At 45.6% G+C, this 18,984-nt stretch overlaps 3 protein-coding genes across 3 annotated transcripts; all 3 read left to right on the forward strand.

The window, feature by feature from the left end:
- The first annotated feature begins 355 nt into the window (after positions 1-355).
- LOC118473177 (uncharacterized) lies at positions 356-3,327 on the forward strand. The gene is made up of 3 exons (XM_035961927.1): positions 356-1,264; positions 2,666-2,912; positions 3,202-3,327. The coding sequence occupies exons 1-3, from the start codon at positions 660-662 to the stop codon at positions 3,325-3,327; spliced, it is 978 nt and encodes a 325-aa protein (XP_035817820.1). The 5' UTR covers positions 356-659.
- Positions 3,328-9,458: 6,131 nt separating this feature from the next.
- Positions 9,459-10,428, forward strand: LOC118476132 (putative ripening-related protein 6). The gene has a single exon (XM_035964263.1). It carries the CDS (start codon positions 9,994-9,996, stop codon positions 10,426-10,428), a length of 435 nt encoding a protein of 144 aa, XP_035820156.1. The 5' UTR covers positions 9,459-9,993.
- A 6,909-nt stretch (positions 10,429-17,337) lies between these two features.
- On the forward strand, positions 17,338-18,307 carry LOC118476133 (putative ripening-related protein 6). The gene has a single exon (XM_035964264.1). It carries the CDS (start codon positions 17,873-17,875, stop codon positions 18,305-18,307), a length of 435 nt encoding a protein of 144 aa, XP_035820157.1. The 5' UTR covers positions 17,338-17,872.
- The last annotated feature ends 677 nt before the right edge of the window (positions 18,308-18,984 follow it).

Raw genomic sequence — 18,984 nt, forward strand, 5'->3', positions numbered from 1 at the left:
TACTGTAGTTGCACGAAACTAATAAGATTTTAAACTTTGAATAAATATTTTTGCAATAATTTGTAGAACAATGCTAATGTATATTGCTGGTGATTGGTGAATGCGAACACAAGATGCCAGTATGCGTTGATATTTTATCCGTTGCCCTCTATACTCGAGTTTGGAATATTTTTATCCGTTGAGAGAGAAAAATTATTTTATCCGCTGATCCGACTGAAGACTGACCAAGTCTAATCATCACCACTTGTGACAGCAAGGCACGTTAGCTATTTTTATAGGGAACCAAAGTATCGAGCTCGCATCCTTTTCTGCATGGGTTTTGGACGTTAAGTATGCGATTGCCTAGGTTGATCAGCCAGTGGAATGATGAACAGATGAAGCACACGTCCACCGAATCATCTGGGGCTTTCCAGCTTCAGCTTCCAAACACAGCAGCTTGCTCATCAGCTGTGTTCTTGCGCAGGACTTACCGAGATGATATGGCAACATCGAAGTGACCTGACAGCCTGATACAACCCACTTGTGTCGATCGGATAGGGCCATTAACCTCGTATCGAACTCAACGATCCGAGAAGTGAGAGCACGCCTACATATATACCCTAAGAGCCAATGTATCCCAAGCACCTCGGTCGAGCTAGCTTACGAATTAATAAACAGCAATGGCGAACACTAAGATTGCGGTAGCCATCGCCATCCTGCTAGCTCTGCTTCAGGTGTCATGCGCCGCAGCCCGGCGGCACGGCAAACCAGCTCATGGCGACCACGACGGCAACGGCACCCCTGCTGTGATGACGGTAAACGGTTTCGAGCGAGGTGAGGATGGCGGCGGCGCAGCATCGTGTGATGGCAGTTTCCACAGCGATGACAAGCTGATCGTGGCGCTGTCCTCGCGGTGGTACGCGGGAGGGAAGAGGTGCGGTGAGGCTATCCGCATCACAGCGGAGAGCGGGCGGAACCGTGAGGGCACGGGTCGTGGACGAGTGCGACTCCCATGGAGGATGCCGCAACAACATCGTGGATTCCTCCCGAGCCGTTTGGAAGGCGCTCAGGCTCGATACGGATGTCGGCGAGGTCCACGTCACGTGGTACGACGCCTGAACACGCTACACACCGAGTTGGATGGCCGCCCGACCACGGAGAAATTGGGAACCACGGCGCGCGGTTCTGTCCTACCAATTGTTATCACTACACTCTCCACGTACTTGATAGTGGAAAGGTCGATACGATCGAATAAAACTTCCCTTCCACAACAAATTGTTGCTTGGTATATGTGCTTTATTTCCACCCAGATAAATAAGTCTAGATAGATGGCAATGAACTCCATTTTTTATAGACAACCAAATTGTATGCACGACATGACCATGTTTAGATATGGAAATATTAGACCCTGTCACGCTCCATAGATTCTGCGGGCTCACTGGCAAACCCACATCTCAACAAATTAATGTTATAGCCATGTTCAGGTCGAACATTAACGTGTTCAAGACATGCCAAACAATAACTACTAAAAGTCACCAATAATCCAATTAGCAAATGCATCGTCTATACATAGACATCCACGATCCATACACAAATTGGTTTGTCTGCTTCCTCTCCCTGTGCTCGCGCTCGCTACGTCTGTTGCCTAGCTCCCGCCTACGCACCATCCGCCGCTGTCCACGCACCCACCTAGTCACGATGAGTTTTTATGCACTATTAACTTAATTGGTAAATGTTGAATATGATTTGTCAGGGAAAAGATCAAGGGCCCTTGGGGTCCACCGGTCAAAGAGATCGCACGAGATAAGAACCTCCGAACTACTAGGGGCCACCCATTTTGTCATGGTTTGCAAGACCTTTCACCTCTTTCAGGGAGGTGTGGTAGGATTGACTACGAGATGTTTACAAATGATCTCTCGTGTGTATTAGACTACGATAGAATATCTGGTGGCAATCTCTCGTAATATCTCTCCACCACAGTCCTCACATGTAGGCCCTCTAGGGCATCCTAGTCAAGGCCTAGTCAAGCAAAATGGGGGCCAAAGAGCCTTCTTCTGATCCTATCTGCCATAGCTAATGTCCACACAGTTTTAAATTTGGATCTAAAATGAATTAGATATGGATTTTTATTCATTTTACAACTTTGAGGAATTATGGATAGTTCTTGATGAATTTATAAGGAGTATACGCGTGACCAGTAATATGAAGGTAAAATACAGGAGACATAAGATTTATGTTGGTCCGAGCTCTTCGAAAAGATAATACTCCAAGTCCAGTTCGTTGGTCCCCTATCTTGAGGGACGCCTCCTCATCCTTTTATAATCCCAGAAAGGACATCATGTTTGCTTGACTTTAATTTGTACCGGCTTCTACTGCTTCTATAGTATTTTGTCTATATGGATTGCATCTGCAGTAGTCTGAATAGCTGGGTTTAATTTGAAGCAAACAACCTGGGGGTTTGTTAATTACAGGATAAAACATATATATACATAGTTTATGTATTAGGAGCCCTGGGCTCTCTTTAGTTGGAGAAAGCCCTGACCGCTCATTCGTCACCCAATATTGTCAGTAAACCTTTTACGCTTTTTTGTAAATAAGTTTATGCTTATTTCGTCCTAACATTATCATATAAAATCGTCTACTATATCCAACCTTCCCCTACGGCTGTTGTGTGCGAGATAACTAGGGTTTCAGTGGCAGCGGTTGCACGACCCTGCCCAGATCCAGAAGAGAGAGAGAGAGAGACGGTGGGGCTGCAGTACGATCTCGTCGGGAACCCATTGGGCGCGGTTCGCGCCACCTTCGAGAGGACGACCGCTGCCGCTGCGGTGGAGTCTGGAGGAGCCGACCCTGTGGCGGCGTTCCGTGGCAAAGACTGGGGTGCCGGCGACCTCTTCCGCTCCTTCCTCCTCGAGCAAGACGATCTTGGCAAGGTGAAGGATCAATCCTTGTCCTTTCTGTTTTCCCCGGTACTTGACACTGATTTGCCTATGGATCTGGCCATTGGGGGTGGCGATTCAAGATATAAATTGACTAGTAGTTGCAGAAATCGTGTCCCATTTAATTTGGATGCATCAATAATCTGCACAAACAAGAACATGTGTTAGGGTTTTCGTATTCTGGGGACTTGGGGAGGAGTAAAGGGTCTCCCTTCTGGTGTACACATTTTCTTATCGTTTTTTGTAAGTGAGGCTTCTAATGCCAAAGCAAAATCAATTCCAGGTTCAGGTGTTGGATTCGTCAAATCTTGGATTGATCAAACCAGACACCCTGGTCCGGTATCGGGGAATGGTTCAGGATATGCTTGGGAATGAGTACTACATTGGTGCTTTCAAGGTACTGGACTAAGGCTCATAAGCTATTGTGGAAACTTCCACTAGTGCCTGCTAAGCTTTTGCACTGTATCATGTGTATGGTGGGTCAACTTGGAGGACAAACAAGTACACTGACTTCTCACCGTACTCAATGCCGCATCCTTGTGATTCACATATTTGGGAGCGCCATCTCTTCCACTGTGTGCCTGTATGTTACTGCTTCCATGGCATTTGTTCTCCATTCCGTAACCCTAAGTTTTTTATCAATTAACAGACCAGCAGATGGAAATGAGAATTCACAAGGATTTGTAACTGGTTTATTGCAGGCACCTGGACAAAATTCTTGGACACTGGAGTCTTCACCAGGACCTGATGTCTGCAGGATGTCGAACTGTTTGGCACCTGAATTAAGAGAAAAGGAAGAGAGATGGAGATGACGATGCCATGGATGTATGTTTTCACATGTTTCTTGTAAATTAAATGCAGCTGCTATTCCTAATACTCACTGTTGAAATGTTGACATTTGCTGTATTTCTATCTTTTGACAGGTTTCAGAAAATGGCCATGGCAATTCTTCATTCAGCAATAAGCCGGTAAGAGTTGACATTTATTTGATTTCAGTCACATTATTAACGGTAAATACTAAATGATCATGTTTGTCTCACGAAGCATATATTCATAATTTCTTATATGTTGATGTGCGTACACCAGAATTTCATAAATGTATATGTATCAGTTTCTTGCTTGTTTTTTTTTAATTTGGGAGCTTCATCTAGCAATAACCCTGAATATGATGTCTTGTAATTGCTCCGAATATAGTCAGATATCATAACAAAATAGGACAGTTGATAATCTGATTTAGTTATGCATATCTGCTTATTTTTCTTCTAATGTTGAATTATACGAAGTGGCTATTAATCTGATTTAATCTCTATTCTCTTTGCAGAAGGAAGGTGATGTTCATGTCTCTTCCAGTTCAACTGAAGTGGCAGGAACCATTCCAGAGATGAATGGAGGCGATCATCATATACCTGGAAGCTCCTTTTCATGTCTAGTGAAGGTGATGACCTAGAATTTTGTGAATGAAATACAAATGATCAGATTTATTTGGTTTTGGTTCAGTTATGTTATTAATGACCGACTCCTTTTATCTCTGTTTCAGTTATGTTAATGATGATTGACTCCTTTATATCTTTGTTGCAGATCTATGACATGCTTGGATCTAAATATTTTACAGCTGGTGCACTGTGACGACTCATGACAACATAAAACCTGTGGTTGCATGCAGGGAGTAGGGAAGCCACTGTTGATCTCTTCTTGAAGTCAGCTGGGTATTTGGAATGTGCAGTTCATCATGTACTCATACATATACCACCTCAAATACGCCTTATTAATTCTATTTTTTATTGCATTAATTCGAAGCACTGAACATATGAGTTCACCGTAGAAGTTCAGTGGTAACATTGATGATGACTACGTACTCTTTTATGAAAGCCTTGCCAAAAGAAGATGTCCTTCTCATTGTTTAGTACAAGAATAATTATCTCTTGTATCTTATTGTAAAATCTGAAACATTTGTTCTGTAGATAGTTAGCTTGCATTTTATGCTATAATTACCTCAAATCACGTGGTGCCTTTTTCACCAATTTATGACATCTATTGATAGGTTTTACGCCAATTTACGACATTTATTGATGTGTTTTGCGGCAACCTCATGCGTGGCATTTGCCATTATGAAATAGATCGACGATTTACGCTAAAATTCATACCCATTTACGATGTGCTATTTTGGTTCATGTTTTAAGTTTAAATCCGCCCGAGCCAGAACTTGCGCATGATCGTACGCGTGCGATTTTCACGTAGTAATTTAGGCCCCATTCATTGTTACGAAATAGATCGATGATTTATGCTATTTTGGTTCACGTTTTACGCTGAAATCTACCAGAGTCAGAACCCGTGTACGACGCGCGAGATTTTCACGCCGTAAGTTCGGGGCCTCATTTGCCGTTTTGAAATAGATATACGATTTACGCTAAAATTCGTAATCATTTACGTTGTTTTGGTTCATGTTTTATGCTAAAATCTGTCCGAGTCAGAACCCGATCATGATGGGACGCGCGAGATTTTTACGCCGTAATTTTTGGGCCGCATTCGCCGTTTCGAAACAGATCTATGATTTACGCTAAAATTCGTAATTATTTACGCTGTTTTGGTTCATGTTTTACGCTAAAATCTGTCCGAGTCAGAACCCGATCACGATGGGACGCGTGAGATTTTTACGCCGTAATTTTCGGCCCGCATTCGCCGTTTCGAAACAGATCTACGATTGACGCTAAAATTCGTAATCATTTACGCTGTTTTAGTTCATGTTTTACGGTAAAATCTATCCGAGTAAGAACCCGTGCCCGATGGAACACACGCTGGTACGGGACGTGGCTATACCTGGCTGGGGCTTCCTGGTACTAATGGAAGGCCAGGGCTTCCATTATATATATACCGGCACTAAAATGCACCCATGTGTATTTTAGTTTGTGGATGCACAAACCCCAATACTCCCTGTCCGACCAGAGCACCTAACACCCCGAGCACGCCTCCCCATAAGAGCACGCCCTTGGCCCTCCTGTACGCGCACCTCCCTGTCCCCGCGCCACCCTCTCCCCCGCCGCCGCCGAGCGCCTCCCTGTCCCCGCGCCGCCGCGCGCCTCTCTGTCAGCGCGCCTCCCTGTCCCCCACCGTCGCGCCTCCCTGACCCGCCGACTCCTTCCTCCGATCCTCTAACCCTAGATCCATGGTGTGGTGTGATTGCAACTGCTGGTGTGGTGTGATTGCAACCCCGCATTAGGTGTGATTGCAACTGCTGTATAATTCTACCTAAATATCTGTTAAAAAATGTAAACAAAATGATTGCATATGCTGGTGTGGTGTGGATGCAACTGCTGAGTTGCTCTGATGTGATTGCAAGTACTGAATAACTCTGGTAAATTTTGTTAAAAAAATATGATTGCAACTGCTGGTCTGATGTAATTGCAACTGCTGGTCTCGTGTGATTGCAACTTATATAACTATGTCCAAAAATCTGTTAAACAAATAATGATTGCAACTGTTGTCTGGTGTAATTGCAGCTGGTCTGGTGTGATTGCAACTTCTATATAACTATGTCCAAAACTCTGTTAAACAAACAATGATTGCAACTGCTGTCTGGTGTAATTGCAACTGCTGGTCTGGTGTGATTGCAACTTCTATATAACTATGTCCAAAAATCTGTTAAACAAAACAATAATCGTAGGTTGTCAAATTCATGCTACAGGTTGTTGACGTAAAGTGTCGGAAGCGTGCGGGAGGGACGAAGACGAAGCGTCGGTTCGGCCTGGGTGGGGCGGTTGGCTCGGACCAGGTGCTCCTGGTGCGTAGGTTCGGCCTGAGTGCATTCTCTATATTGATTGCACCCAGGTGTAATATATAAATACAATATATATATATATATTTCTTTTTCTAAGATTTTAAACTTTGGATAAATAATTTTGCAATGATTTGTAGAACATGGGAAATGTATATTGCTGGTGAATACGAACACATGATGTCAGTATGCGTGGATATTTTATGCGTTGCCATCTATACTCGAGTAGCAGTAGGCTAAACCCTTGTACGATTGAGAGAAAAATAATTAAACTTTACCTTGGGTCCTCAGCTAGCACCGCTACCAGAATTCGACTCATTGTCGAGTGCTCGGCGAAATAAGACTCTTGGCAATGACCACGTTTACTGAGAGTGAGACACTCGACATAGATGGACACTCGGCAAAGTCCCCTTTCTATGTGTCAAACTCTTGGCATAACGCGACGCTCCGCAAAGGGCCGTCAGCAGCCATCTATAGCTGACGACCGTTAACTTTATCAAGCGGCAGACGTTGACACTCGACATAAAACAATCTTCGCCGAGTGTCCCCCGGCAGACACTCGGCAAAGTATATTTTCATTTTTTTCTTCAACAATATTTGAGAATGTTCCGAGAAAGTTGTATTCTTTGCCGTGTGTGTGTCGGGGGACACTCGGCAAAGAATTTAAAAAAAAATTAAAACAATCTTTGTCGAGTGCTTGCCAATGGGCACTCGGCAAAAAACACTTTGTCGAGTGTCAGATCCAAAACACTCGGCAAAGTATATTTTTAAATTAAAAAATCTATACCGAGTGCTGGATCGCGGGCACTCTGCAAAGAGGTTTTCCATAACCCTGGTGTTTCTTATTTCTCTCTCTCGCTCGCTTGCTCGCTCACCACCCCCACACCCACCGCATCACCGCTCGCCGGCATAGCCTACGGCTCACGCCGCCGCGTGCTTCTCCCTAGCCTCGCTCGCGCCCCGCGCACACTCAGCAGTCGCCCCCGCCACCGGCCACACGTCCTCAGCCCCGCCCACTATCCTCGGCACCGACCACCCATAACCACCCCGGAACCACGTCAAGGTAAACTTCCTTTTTTGGTTTACGATTTAGGGTTTAGTATAATTGCTAGGATAATTAAGTTAATTAAGATGCTTTATTAATTTAGTATACGATGGTTAATTCCCCTGGTATAGTGAGTATATGATAGTTAAGTACTATTGCTAGGTTTAGTATTGTTTGATAGATGCTTTGTTAAAACTTCCTTTTCACAACAAACTGTTGCATGGTGTATGTGCTTTATTTCCTTATGAAAACATATTCATTTCAGTTCTAAATATATACATACTGACGCCTTTGTGAGTTTGATCTGTTATATGTCAAGCATCATGGCATGACAAATGAAGACCCAGATAAAAAAGTCTAGGTAGATGGCAATGAATTCCATTTTTATAGACAACCAAATTGTATGCATGGCATGACAATGTTTAGATATGGCAATATTAGACCCTGTCACGCTCCATAGGTTCTGACGGACTCACTCGCAAGCCCATGGCACAACAAATTAATGCTATAGCCATGTTCATGTCAAAACGTTAACACGGTGACCATATCGTTAACGTACAAGTCAAGCATCTCATTACACAAATTCAAGACATGTCGAACAAAAATTACTAAAAGTCACCAATAATCTAATTAACAAATGCATCGTCTGTACATAGACATCCACGATCCATACACAAATTGGGGTGTTTGCTTCCTCTCGCTGTGCTCGCGCTCACTACCTCTGTTGCCCTAGCTCCCGCCTCCGCACCATCAGCCGCTGGCCATGCACCCACCTACTCACGATGAGTTTTTATGCACTATTAATTTAATTGGTAACCGTTGGATATGACTTGTTAGGGAAAAGATCCACGGGCCCTTGGAGTCCACAGGTAAGAGAGATCGCATGATATAAGAACGTCCGAACTACTATGGGCCACCCATCAGCGAGGGAGTAGGAGAATCGTCTACCTTTTGTGTGCTAAGATCAGATCAAGCATTTAAGCCCTTTCTCCGTGCGTGTTTATCCATCTAAACTCGCGGTTAATGTTGGGAAACGCTAGGAACGGGTCTAGACCTCCCCCTATATATATGAAGGGGCACGGTCGATTGTAGACGCCAACAATCGAACCAAATCAATCTAACTTCCATTCCTATATTTTCATGCCCTAGGAGTAGTAGTAACGTAGCTTTCTTGATCTCCATCTTCACCTCTATTCGGTTCTACGTCATCTTGGGGACGCCTTGGGTGGCCTATCGACCCCAAGACAACCCTAGGATCTATCCTCCCTGACGGGTCCCTCCCACGGGGCGAAATCCAAATGCTGTTGGCGAACATCGTCGCCCATGCGCACGCGCGGACTGTCCGGCCCCAGGCGCGGATCGTCCGACTCGACACAGGAAAGACCTGCTCCAACCGTAGGGTCGCGGACTGTCCGGTCATAGGCCGTGAACCGTCCACGCCGCTGTAGAGAGCACCGCCACCTGTACACACTAAGTGATTGACGGCAGATCTGCGCCAACATAAGTATAAAGTAGGTCACGTGATGTAAATTGAGATTTGTTTTTAAAAAACAACAAGAACCAATATTAATCTTAAATTTTACGCTCGATCATAAATCTGCAGAGATTTTATATACAGGTCTTATACTCTTGACGAATATAGGTCTTACACTTTCTAAAAATTGTATTAATTTAGGTGTTTTGCATACAACTCTTTGGAATTTTCAGAATAATTAACCCTAGCTAGACTTTCTATTTATGCATATTTACATTTTTTTATACCGCATATATAAGAGTTTGTACACAATAGTTACCTTGGCTAGCAGTATACGGAAGACTGACCAAGTCTAATGATCACCACTTGTGACAGCAAGGGAACCAAACTTTCGAACTCGTATCCTTTTTTTCTGCATGGGTTTTGGACGTGAAGTATGCGATTGCCTTGGTTGATCAGCCAGTGGAAAGATGAAGCACACATCCGGGGCTTTCCAGCTTCAGCTTCCAAACGCAGGCTTGCTCGTCAGCTGTTCTTCCGTAGGACTTACCGAGAGGATATGGCAACATCGCAGTGAGCTGACAGCCGCCTCACACAAACACCATCACATACAGATAGCTAGCATCGGTTCCTGATACAACGCACTCGTCTCAGATAGGGCCATTAACCTCATATCGAATACAACGATCCGAGAAGTGAGAGCACGGCTACATATACACACTAAGATAGAGCCAGAGTGTATGCCGAGCACCTGCACCCCTGTCGAGCCAAGGAATAAACAGCAATGGCGAAGACCAAGATTGCCGTAGCCATTGCCATCCTAGCTCTGTTTCAGGTCTCTTGCGCCGCAGCCCGGCGGCACGGCAAGCCAGCGCACGGTGATCACGACGGTGACGGCACCCCTGCTGTGATGACGGTGAACGGTTTCAAGCGAGGCGAGGACGGCGGCGGTGCAGCATCGTGTGATGGCCGTTTCCACAGCGACGACGACCTGATCGTGGCGCTGTCCTCGCGGTGGTACGCAGGAGGGAAGAGGTGTGGCAAGGCTATCCGCATTACAGCGGAGAGCGGGCGTACCGTGAGGGCACGGGTCGTGGACGAGTGCGACTCCCATGGAGGATGCCGCAACAACATCGTGGATTCCTCCCGCGCTGTTTGGAAGGCGCTCGGGCTCCATACTGATGTCGGCGAGGTCCACGTCACGTGGTCCGACGCCTGAACACGCCACTCACCGAGTTGGATGGCCGCCCGCCGACGGAGAAACTGGAAACCACAGCGTGCGGTTCTGTCTTACCAACTATTACAACTACACTCTCTACTTGACAGTGGAAAGGTCTATACGATCGAATAAAACTTCCCTTTCACAACAAACTGTTGCATGGTGGATGTGCTTTATTTCCTTGTGAAAACATATTCATTTCAGTTCTAAATATATACATACTAACGCCTTTGTGAGTTTGATCTGCTATATGTCAAGCATCATGGCATGACAAATGAAGACCCAGATAAAAAAAGTCTAGGTAGATGGCAATGAATGCCATTTTTTATAGACAACCAAATTGTATGCACCGCATGACCATGTGTAGATATGGCAATATTAGACCATGTTACGCTCCATAGGTTTTGACGGACTCACTCGCAAGCCCATGGCACAACAAATTAATGATATAGCCATGTTCGTGTCGAAACATTAACACGACGACCATATCGTTAACATACAAGTCAAGCGTCTCATTATACAAATTCAAGACATGCCAAACAATTCTAAAAGTCACCAATAATCCAATTAACAAATACATCGTCTATACAGACATCCACGATCCATACAGAAATTGCGGGTGTCTGCTTCCTCTCGCGGGCTGCCCGCGCTCGCTACCTCTGTTGCCCTAGCTCCCGCCTCCGCACCATGAGCCGCTGGCCACCGCACCCACCTAGTCATGATGAGTTTTTATGCACTATTAACTTAATTGTTAACCGTTGGATATGACTTGTCGGGAAAAAGATCCTTGGGCCCTTGGGATCCACCGGTCAGAGAGATCGCACGATATAAGAACCTCCAAACTACAAGGGGCCACCCGTCAGCGAGGGAGTAGGGGAATCGTCTACCTTTTCCATGCTAAGGTCATAGATCAGGCGGTTAAGCCCCTTTTTCCGTGCGTGTTTATCCATCTAAACTCGTGGTTTCTGCTGGGGAACGCCTAGGAATGGGTCCAAACCTTCCACTTATATATATATACATACGGTCGATTGCAGACACCAACAATCGAACCAAATCAATCTAACTTCCATTCCTTTATTTTCATGCCCTAGGAGTAGTAGTAACATAGTCTTCTCGATCTCCATCTTCACCTCTTTTCGGCTCTACGTCATCTGTAGGCGTCTTGGGTGGTTTGCTGACCCCAAGACAACCTTAGGATCTCTCCTCCCTAATAGGTCCCTCTCAGGGGGCGAGATCCGGGTGTTATTGGCGAACCTCGTCGCCCCTGCACACACGTGGTCCGTCCGGCGCGGATCGTCTGACTCGACGCAAGGAAGACCCGCTCCTACCACACGATCGCGAACCGTCCGGCCCTAGGCCGCGGAGTGTCCACACCGTCGTAGAGAGCACCGCTGTCGGTATACCTCTTAGTGTTTGGCGCCTGATCAGCAACAACGGAAGTATAAAGTAGGTCACGTGTGATATAAATTCAGATTTGTTTGTTTTTGAAAAAACAACAACAAAGACCCATATTAATCTTAAATTTTAAGCTCGATCATAAATCTGCAGAGATTTTATATACAAGTCTTATATTCTTGAAGAATATAATATAGGTCTTTCACTTTCTAAGAATATAATATATGTGTTTTGCATACAGCTCTTTGGAATTTTCATAATAATTAACCCTAGCTAGACTTAATATATATGCATATTTACATTATTTTTTATACCACATATATAAGAGTTTGTACACAATATTTACCTTGGCTAGCAGTAGACGGAAGACTGACCAAGTCTAATCATCATCACTTGTGACAACAAGCACTACCGGAATCCGGGCCTTTGCCGAGTGCCAGGAGCTTTGCCTTTGTCGAGCGGCTGATCAAAGGATGGCGGAGATGTTCCAGTACATGCAGAGCCTTGGCGCCGCACAGGGTTTCGTTCCGCCACCTCCATTGTTCCCTGCAGTTGACCCTGCTTTGTTCCATACTCCCGTGAGTATCAAAATTGTAGTTACATGTTGGTAATGCATCTGGTATAACACATGCAATTTGTTCTCTATGCAGGGCCAATCTGGGGCGGCATCCAACAACTCTCATGAAGGGTACAGCCCAACGCAGCACTAGTCCAACCGCCCACCTCCATGAGAGTTATGTTTTTAGTGTTTCGAACACAAAACTTATGTTGAATACTTGTGTGGCCTTGTGAACTTGTGTTGATACTTCTGAACTTCTGTTAATACTGTTTGTGTTGAGAACCTCTCAACTTATGTCAGAATTTGTGTTAATACTGTTTGTGTTGGCTATATATGTCTATGATGATCTGTGATGTATATATGTGATATCTGTGAAATATCTTTTGTTTGTTTGGATGGAATAGAGAAAACAAATAAAAAAGGTGTGTACTGGTCACTTTGCCGAGTGTAACACTCGGCAAAGAGGTGCTTTGCCGAGTGTCAGAACCATAGCACTCGGCAAACAACCAAGACCTGGGCACCGGTATAGGTTCTTTGCCAAGTGTAATGACTCTGGCACTCGGCAAAGAAGCACGCTTTGCCGAGTGCCATACCAAGCACTCGACAAAGTACCAGACATGGGGACTCCTATGGCGGATTCTTTGCCGAGTGCTGTCAGGCAGACACTCGACAAAGGTAACTCCTTTGTTGAGTGTCACTGGGGACACTCGGCAAAGACGCCGTCTCCGTCACCCAGCGTCGTAACGACTGCTTTTCTTTGCCGAGTGTTCTCTGGCACTCGGCAAACCACTTTGCCGAGTGCCCGAGAAAAAGTACTCGGCAAAGAAGGCTTTGCCGATGCACTGTGTGCCAAGCCCTCTTTGCCGAGTGCGACACTCGACAAAGACTTTGCCGAGTGTTTTTAAGGCTTTGCCGAGTGCTTCAGGCACTCGGCAAAGCCGTCGATTCCGGTAGTGAAGGGAACCAAACTTTCGAACTTGTATCCTTTTCTGCATGGGTTTTGGACGTGAAGTATCAGATTGCGTTGGTTGATCAGCCAGTGAAACATCCGGGGCTTTCTAGCTTCAGCTTCCAAACACAGCGGCTTGCTCATAAGCTGTTCTTCCGTAGGACTTACCGAGAGGATATGGCAACATCGCAGTGAGCTGACAGCCGCCTAACACATACACCATCACATACAGATAACTAGCATCGGTTCCTGATACAACACATTCGTCTCATATAGGGCCATTAACCTCCTATCGAACCCAACGATCCGAGAAGGCCAGGGCTTCCATTATATATATACCGGCACTAAAATGCACCCATGTGTATTTTAGTTTGTGGATGCACAAACCCCAATACTCCCTGTCCGACCAGAGCACCTAACACCCCGAGCACGCCTCCCCATAAGAGCACGCCCTTGGCCCTCCTGTACGCGCACCTCCCTGTCCCCGCGCCACCCTCTCCCCCGCCGCCGCCGAGCGCCTCCCTGTCCCCGCGCCGCCGCGCGCCTCTCTGTCAGCGCGCCTCCCTGTCCCCCACCGTCGCGCCTCCCTGACCCGCCGACTCCTTCCTCCGATCCTCTAACCCTAGATCCATGGTGTGGTGTGATTGCAACTGCTGGTGTGGTGTGATTGCAACCCCGCATTAGGTGTGATTGCAACTGCTGTATAATTCTACCTAAATATCTGTTAAAAAATGTAAACAAAATGATTGCATATGCTGGTGTGGTGTGGATGCAACTGCTGAGTTGCTCTGATGTGATTGCAAGTACTGAATAACTCTGGTAAATTTTGTTAAAAAAATATGATTGCAACTGCTGGTCTGATGTAATTGCAACTGCTGGTCTCGTGTGATTGCAACTTATATAACTATGTCCAAAAATCTGTTAAACAAATAATGATTGCAACTGTTGTCTGGTGTAATTGCAGCTGGTCTGGTGTGATTGCAACTTCTATATAACTATGTCCAAAACTCTGTTAAACAAACAATGATTGCAACTGCTGTCTGGTGTAATTGCAACTGCTGGTCTGGTGTGATTGCAACTTCTATATAACTATGTCCAAAAATCTGTTAAACAAAACAATAATCGTAGGTTGTCAAATTCATGCTACAGGTTGTTGACGTAAAGTGTCGGAAGCGTGCGGGAGGGACGAAGACGAAGCGTCGGTTCGGCCTGGGTGGGGCGGTTGGCTCGGACCAGGTGCTCCTGGTGCGTAGGTTCGGCCTGAGTGCATTCTCTATATTGATTGCACCCAGGTGTAATATATAAATACAATATATATATATATATTTCTTTTTCTAAGATTTTAAACTTTGGATAAATAATTTTGCAATGATTTGTAGAACATGGGAAATGTATATTGCTGGTGAATACGAACACATGATGTCAGTATGCGTGGATATTTTATGCGTTGCCATCTATACTCGAGTAGCAGTAGGCTAAACCCTTGTACGATTGAGAGAAAAATAATTAAACTTTACCTTGGGTCCTCAGCTAGCACCGCTACCAGAATTCGACTCATTGTCGAGTGCTCGGCGAAATAAGACTCTTGGCAATGACCACGTTTACTGAGAGTGAGACACTCGACATAGATGGACACTCGGCAAAGTCCCCTTTCTATGTGTCAAACTCTTGGCATAACGCGACGCTCCGCAAAGGGCCGTCAGCAGCCATCTATAGCTGACGACCGTTAACTTTATCAAGCGGCAGACGTTGACACTCGACATAAAACAATCTTCGCCGAGTGTCCCCCGGCAGACACTCGGCAAAGTATATTTTCATTTTTTTCTTCAACAATATTTGAGAATGTTCCGAGAAAGTTGTATTCTTTGCCGTGTGTGTGTCGGGGGACACTCGGCAAAGAATTTAAAAAAAAATTAAAACAATCTTTGTCGAGTGCTTGCCAATGGGCACTCGGCAAAAAACACTTTGTCGAGTGTCAGATCCAAAACACTCGGCAAAGTATATTTTTAAATTAAAAAATCTATACCGAGTGCTGGATCGCGGGCACTCTGCAAAGAGGTTTTCCATAACCCTGGTGTTTCTTATTTCTCTCTCTCGCTCGCTTGCTCGCTCACCACCCCCACACCCACCGCATCACCGCTCGCCGGCATAGCCTACGGCTCACGCCGCCGCGTGCTTCTCCCTAGCCTCGCTCGCGCCCCGCGCACACTCAGCAGTCGCCCCCGCCACCGGCCACACGTCCTCAGCCCCGCCCACTATCCTCGGCACCGACCACCCATAACCACCCCGGAACCACGTCAAGGTAAACTTCCTTTTTTGGTTTACGATTTAGGGTTTAGTATAATTGCTAGGATAATTAAGTTAATTAAGATGCTTTATTAATTTAGTATACGATGGTTAATTCCCCTGGTATAGTGAGTATATGATAGTTAAGTACTATTGCTAGGTTTAGTATTGTTTGATAGATGCTTTGTTAAAACTTCCTTTTCACAACAAACTGTTGCATGGTGTATGTGCTTTATTTCCTTATGAAAACATATTCATTTCAGTTCTAAATATATACATACTGACGCCTTTGTGAGTTTGATCTGTTATATGTCAAGCATCATGGCATGACAAATGAAGACCCAGATAAAAAAGTCTAGGTAGATGGCAATGAATTCCATTTTTATAGACAACCAAATTGTATGCATGGCATGACAATGTTTAGATATGGCAATATTAGACCCTGTCACGCTCCATAGGTTCTGACGGACTCACTCGCAAGCCCATGGCACAACAAATTAATGCTATAGCCATGTTCATGTCAAAACGTTAACACGGTGACCATATCGTTAACGTACAAGTCAAGCATCTCATTACACAAATTCAAGACATGTCGAACAAAAATTACTAAAAGTCACCAATAATCTAATTAACAAATGCATCGTCTGTACATAGACATCCACGATCCATACACAAATTGGGGTGTTTGCTTCCTCTCGCTGTGCTCGCGCTCACTACCTCTGTTGCCCTAGCTCCCGCCTCCGCACCATCAGCCGCTGGCCATGCACCCACCTACTCACGATGAGTTTTTATGCACTATTAATTTAATTGGTAACCGTTGGATATGACTTGTTAGGGAAAAGATCCACGGGCCCTTGGAGTCCACAGGTAAGAGAGATCGCATGATATAAGAACGTCCGAACTACTATGGGCCACCCATCAGCGAGGGAGTAGGAGAATCGTCTACCTTTTGTGTGCTAAGATCAGATCAAGCATTTAAGCCCTTTCTCCGTGCGTGTTTATCCATCTAAACTCGCGGTTAATGTTGGGAAACGCTAGGAACGGGTCTAGACCTCCCCCTATATATATGAAGGGGCACGGTCGATTGTAGACGCCAACAATCGAACCAAATCAATCTAACTTCCATTCCTATATTTTCATGCCCTAGGAGTAGTAGTAACGTAGCTTTCTTGATCTCCATCTTCACCTCTATTCGGTTCTACGTCATCTTGGGACGCCTTGGGTGGCCTATCGACCCCAAGACAACCCTAGGATCTATCCTCCCTGACGGGTCCCTCCCACGGGGCGAAATCCAAATGCTGTTGGCGAACATCGTCGCCCATGCGCACGCGCGGACTGTCCGGCCCCAGGCGCGGATCGTCCGACTCGACACAGGAAAGACCTGCTCCAACCGTAGGGTCGCGGACTGTCCGGTCATAGGCCGTGAACCGTCCACGCCGCTGTAGAGAGCACCGCCACCTGTACACACTAAGTGATTGACGGCAGATCTGCGCCAACATAAGTATAAAGTAGGTCACGTGATGTAAATTGAGATTTGTTTTTAAAAAACAACAAGAACCAATATTAATCTTAAATTTTACGCTCGATCATAAATCTGCAGAGATTTTATATACAGGTCTTATACTCTTGACGAATATAGGTCTTACACTTTCTAAAAATTGTATTAATTTAGGTGTTTTGCATACAACTCTTTGGAATTTTCAGAATAATTAACCCTAGCTAGACTTTCTATTTATGCATATTTACATTTTTTTATACCGCATATATAAGAGTTTGTACACAATAGTTACCTTGGCTAGCAGTATACGGAAGACTGACCAAGTCTAATGATCACCACTTGTGACAGCAAGGGAACCAAACTTTCGAACTCGTATCCTTTTTTTCTGCATGGGTTTTGGACGTGAAGTATGCGATTGCCTTGGTTGATCAGCCAGTGGAAAGATGAAGCACACATCCGGGGCTTTCCAGCTTCAGCTTCCAAACGCAGGCTTGCTCGTCAGCTGTTCTTCCGTAGGACTTACCGAGAGGATATGGCAACATCGCAGTGAGCTGACAGCCGCCTCACACAAACACCATCACATACAGATAGCTAGCATCGGTTCCTGATACAACGCACTCGTCTCAGATAGGGCCATTAACCTCATATCGAATACAACGATCCGAGAAGTGAGAGCACGGCTACATATACACACTAAGATAGAGCCAGAGTGTATGCCGAGCACCTGCACCCCTGTCGAGCCAAGGAATAAACAGCAATGGCGAAGACCAAGATTGCCGTAGCCATTGCCATCCTAGCTCTGTTTCAGGTCTCTTGCGCCGCAGCCCGGCGGCACGGCAAGCCAGCGCACGGTGATCACGACGGTGACGGCACCCCTGCTGTGATGACGGTGAACGGTTTCAAGCGAGGCGAGGACGGCGGCGGTGCAGCATCGTGTGATGGCCGTTTCCACAGCGACGACGACCTGATCGTGGCGCTGTCCTCGCGGTGGTACGCAGGAGGGAAGAGGTGTGGCAAGGCTATCCGCATTACAGCGGAGAGCGGGCGTACCGTGAGGGCACGGGTCGTGGACGAGTGCGACTCCCATGGAGGATGCCGCAACAACATCGTGGATTCCTCCCGCGCTGTTTGGAAGGCGCTCGGGCTCCATACTGATGTCGGCGAGGTCCACGTCACGTGGTCCGACGCCTGAACACGCCACTCACCGAGTTGGATGGCCGCCCGCCGACGGAGAAACTGGAAACCACAGCGTGCGGTTCTGTCTTACCAACTATTACAACTACACTCTCTACTTGACAGTGGAAAGGTCTATACGATCGAATAAAACTTCCCTTTCACAACAAACTGTTGCATGGTGGATGTGCTTTATTTCCTTGTGAAAACATATTCATTTCAGTTCTAAATATATACATACTAACGCCTTTGTGAGTTTGATCTGCTATATGTCAAGCATCATGGCATGACAAATGAAGACCCAGATAAAAAAAGTCTAGGTAGATGGCAATGAATGCCATTTTTTATAGACAACCAAATTGTATGCACCGCATGACCATGTGTAGATATGGCAATATTAGACCATGTTACGCTCCATAGGTTTTGACGGACTCACTCGCAAGCCCATGGCACAACAAATTAATGATATAGCCATGTTCGTGTCGAAACATTAACACGACGACCATATCGTTAACATACAAGTCAAGCGTCTCATTATACAAATTCAAGACATGCCAAACAATTCTAAAAGTCACCAATAATCCAATTAACAAATACATCGTCTATACAGACATCCACGATCCATACAGAAATTGCGGGTGTCTGCTTCCTCTCGCGGGCTGCCCGCGCTCGCTACCTCTGTTGCCCTAGCTCCCG

The sequence above is a fragment of the Zea mays genome, chromosome 1 (genome assembly GCF_902167145.1).
Source record: "Zea mays cultivar B73 chromosome 1, Zm-B73-REFERENCE-NAM-5.0, whole genome shotgun sequence".
NCBI classification, from domain to species: domain Eukaryota; kingdom Viridiplantae; phylum Streptophyta; class Magnoliopsida; order Poales; family Poaceae; genus Zea; species Zea mays.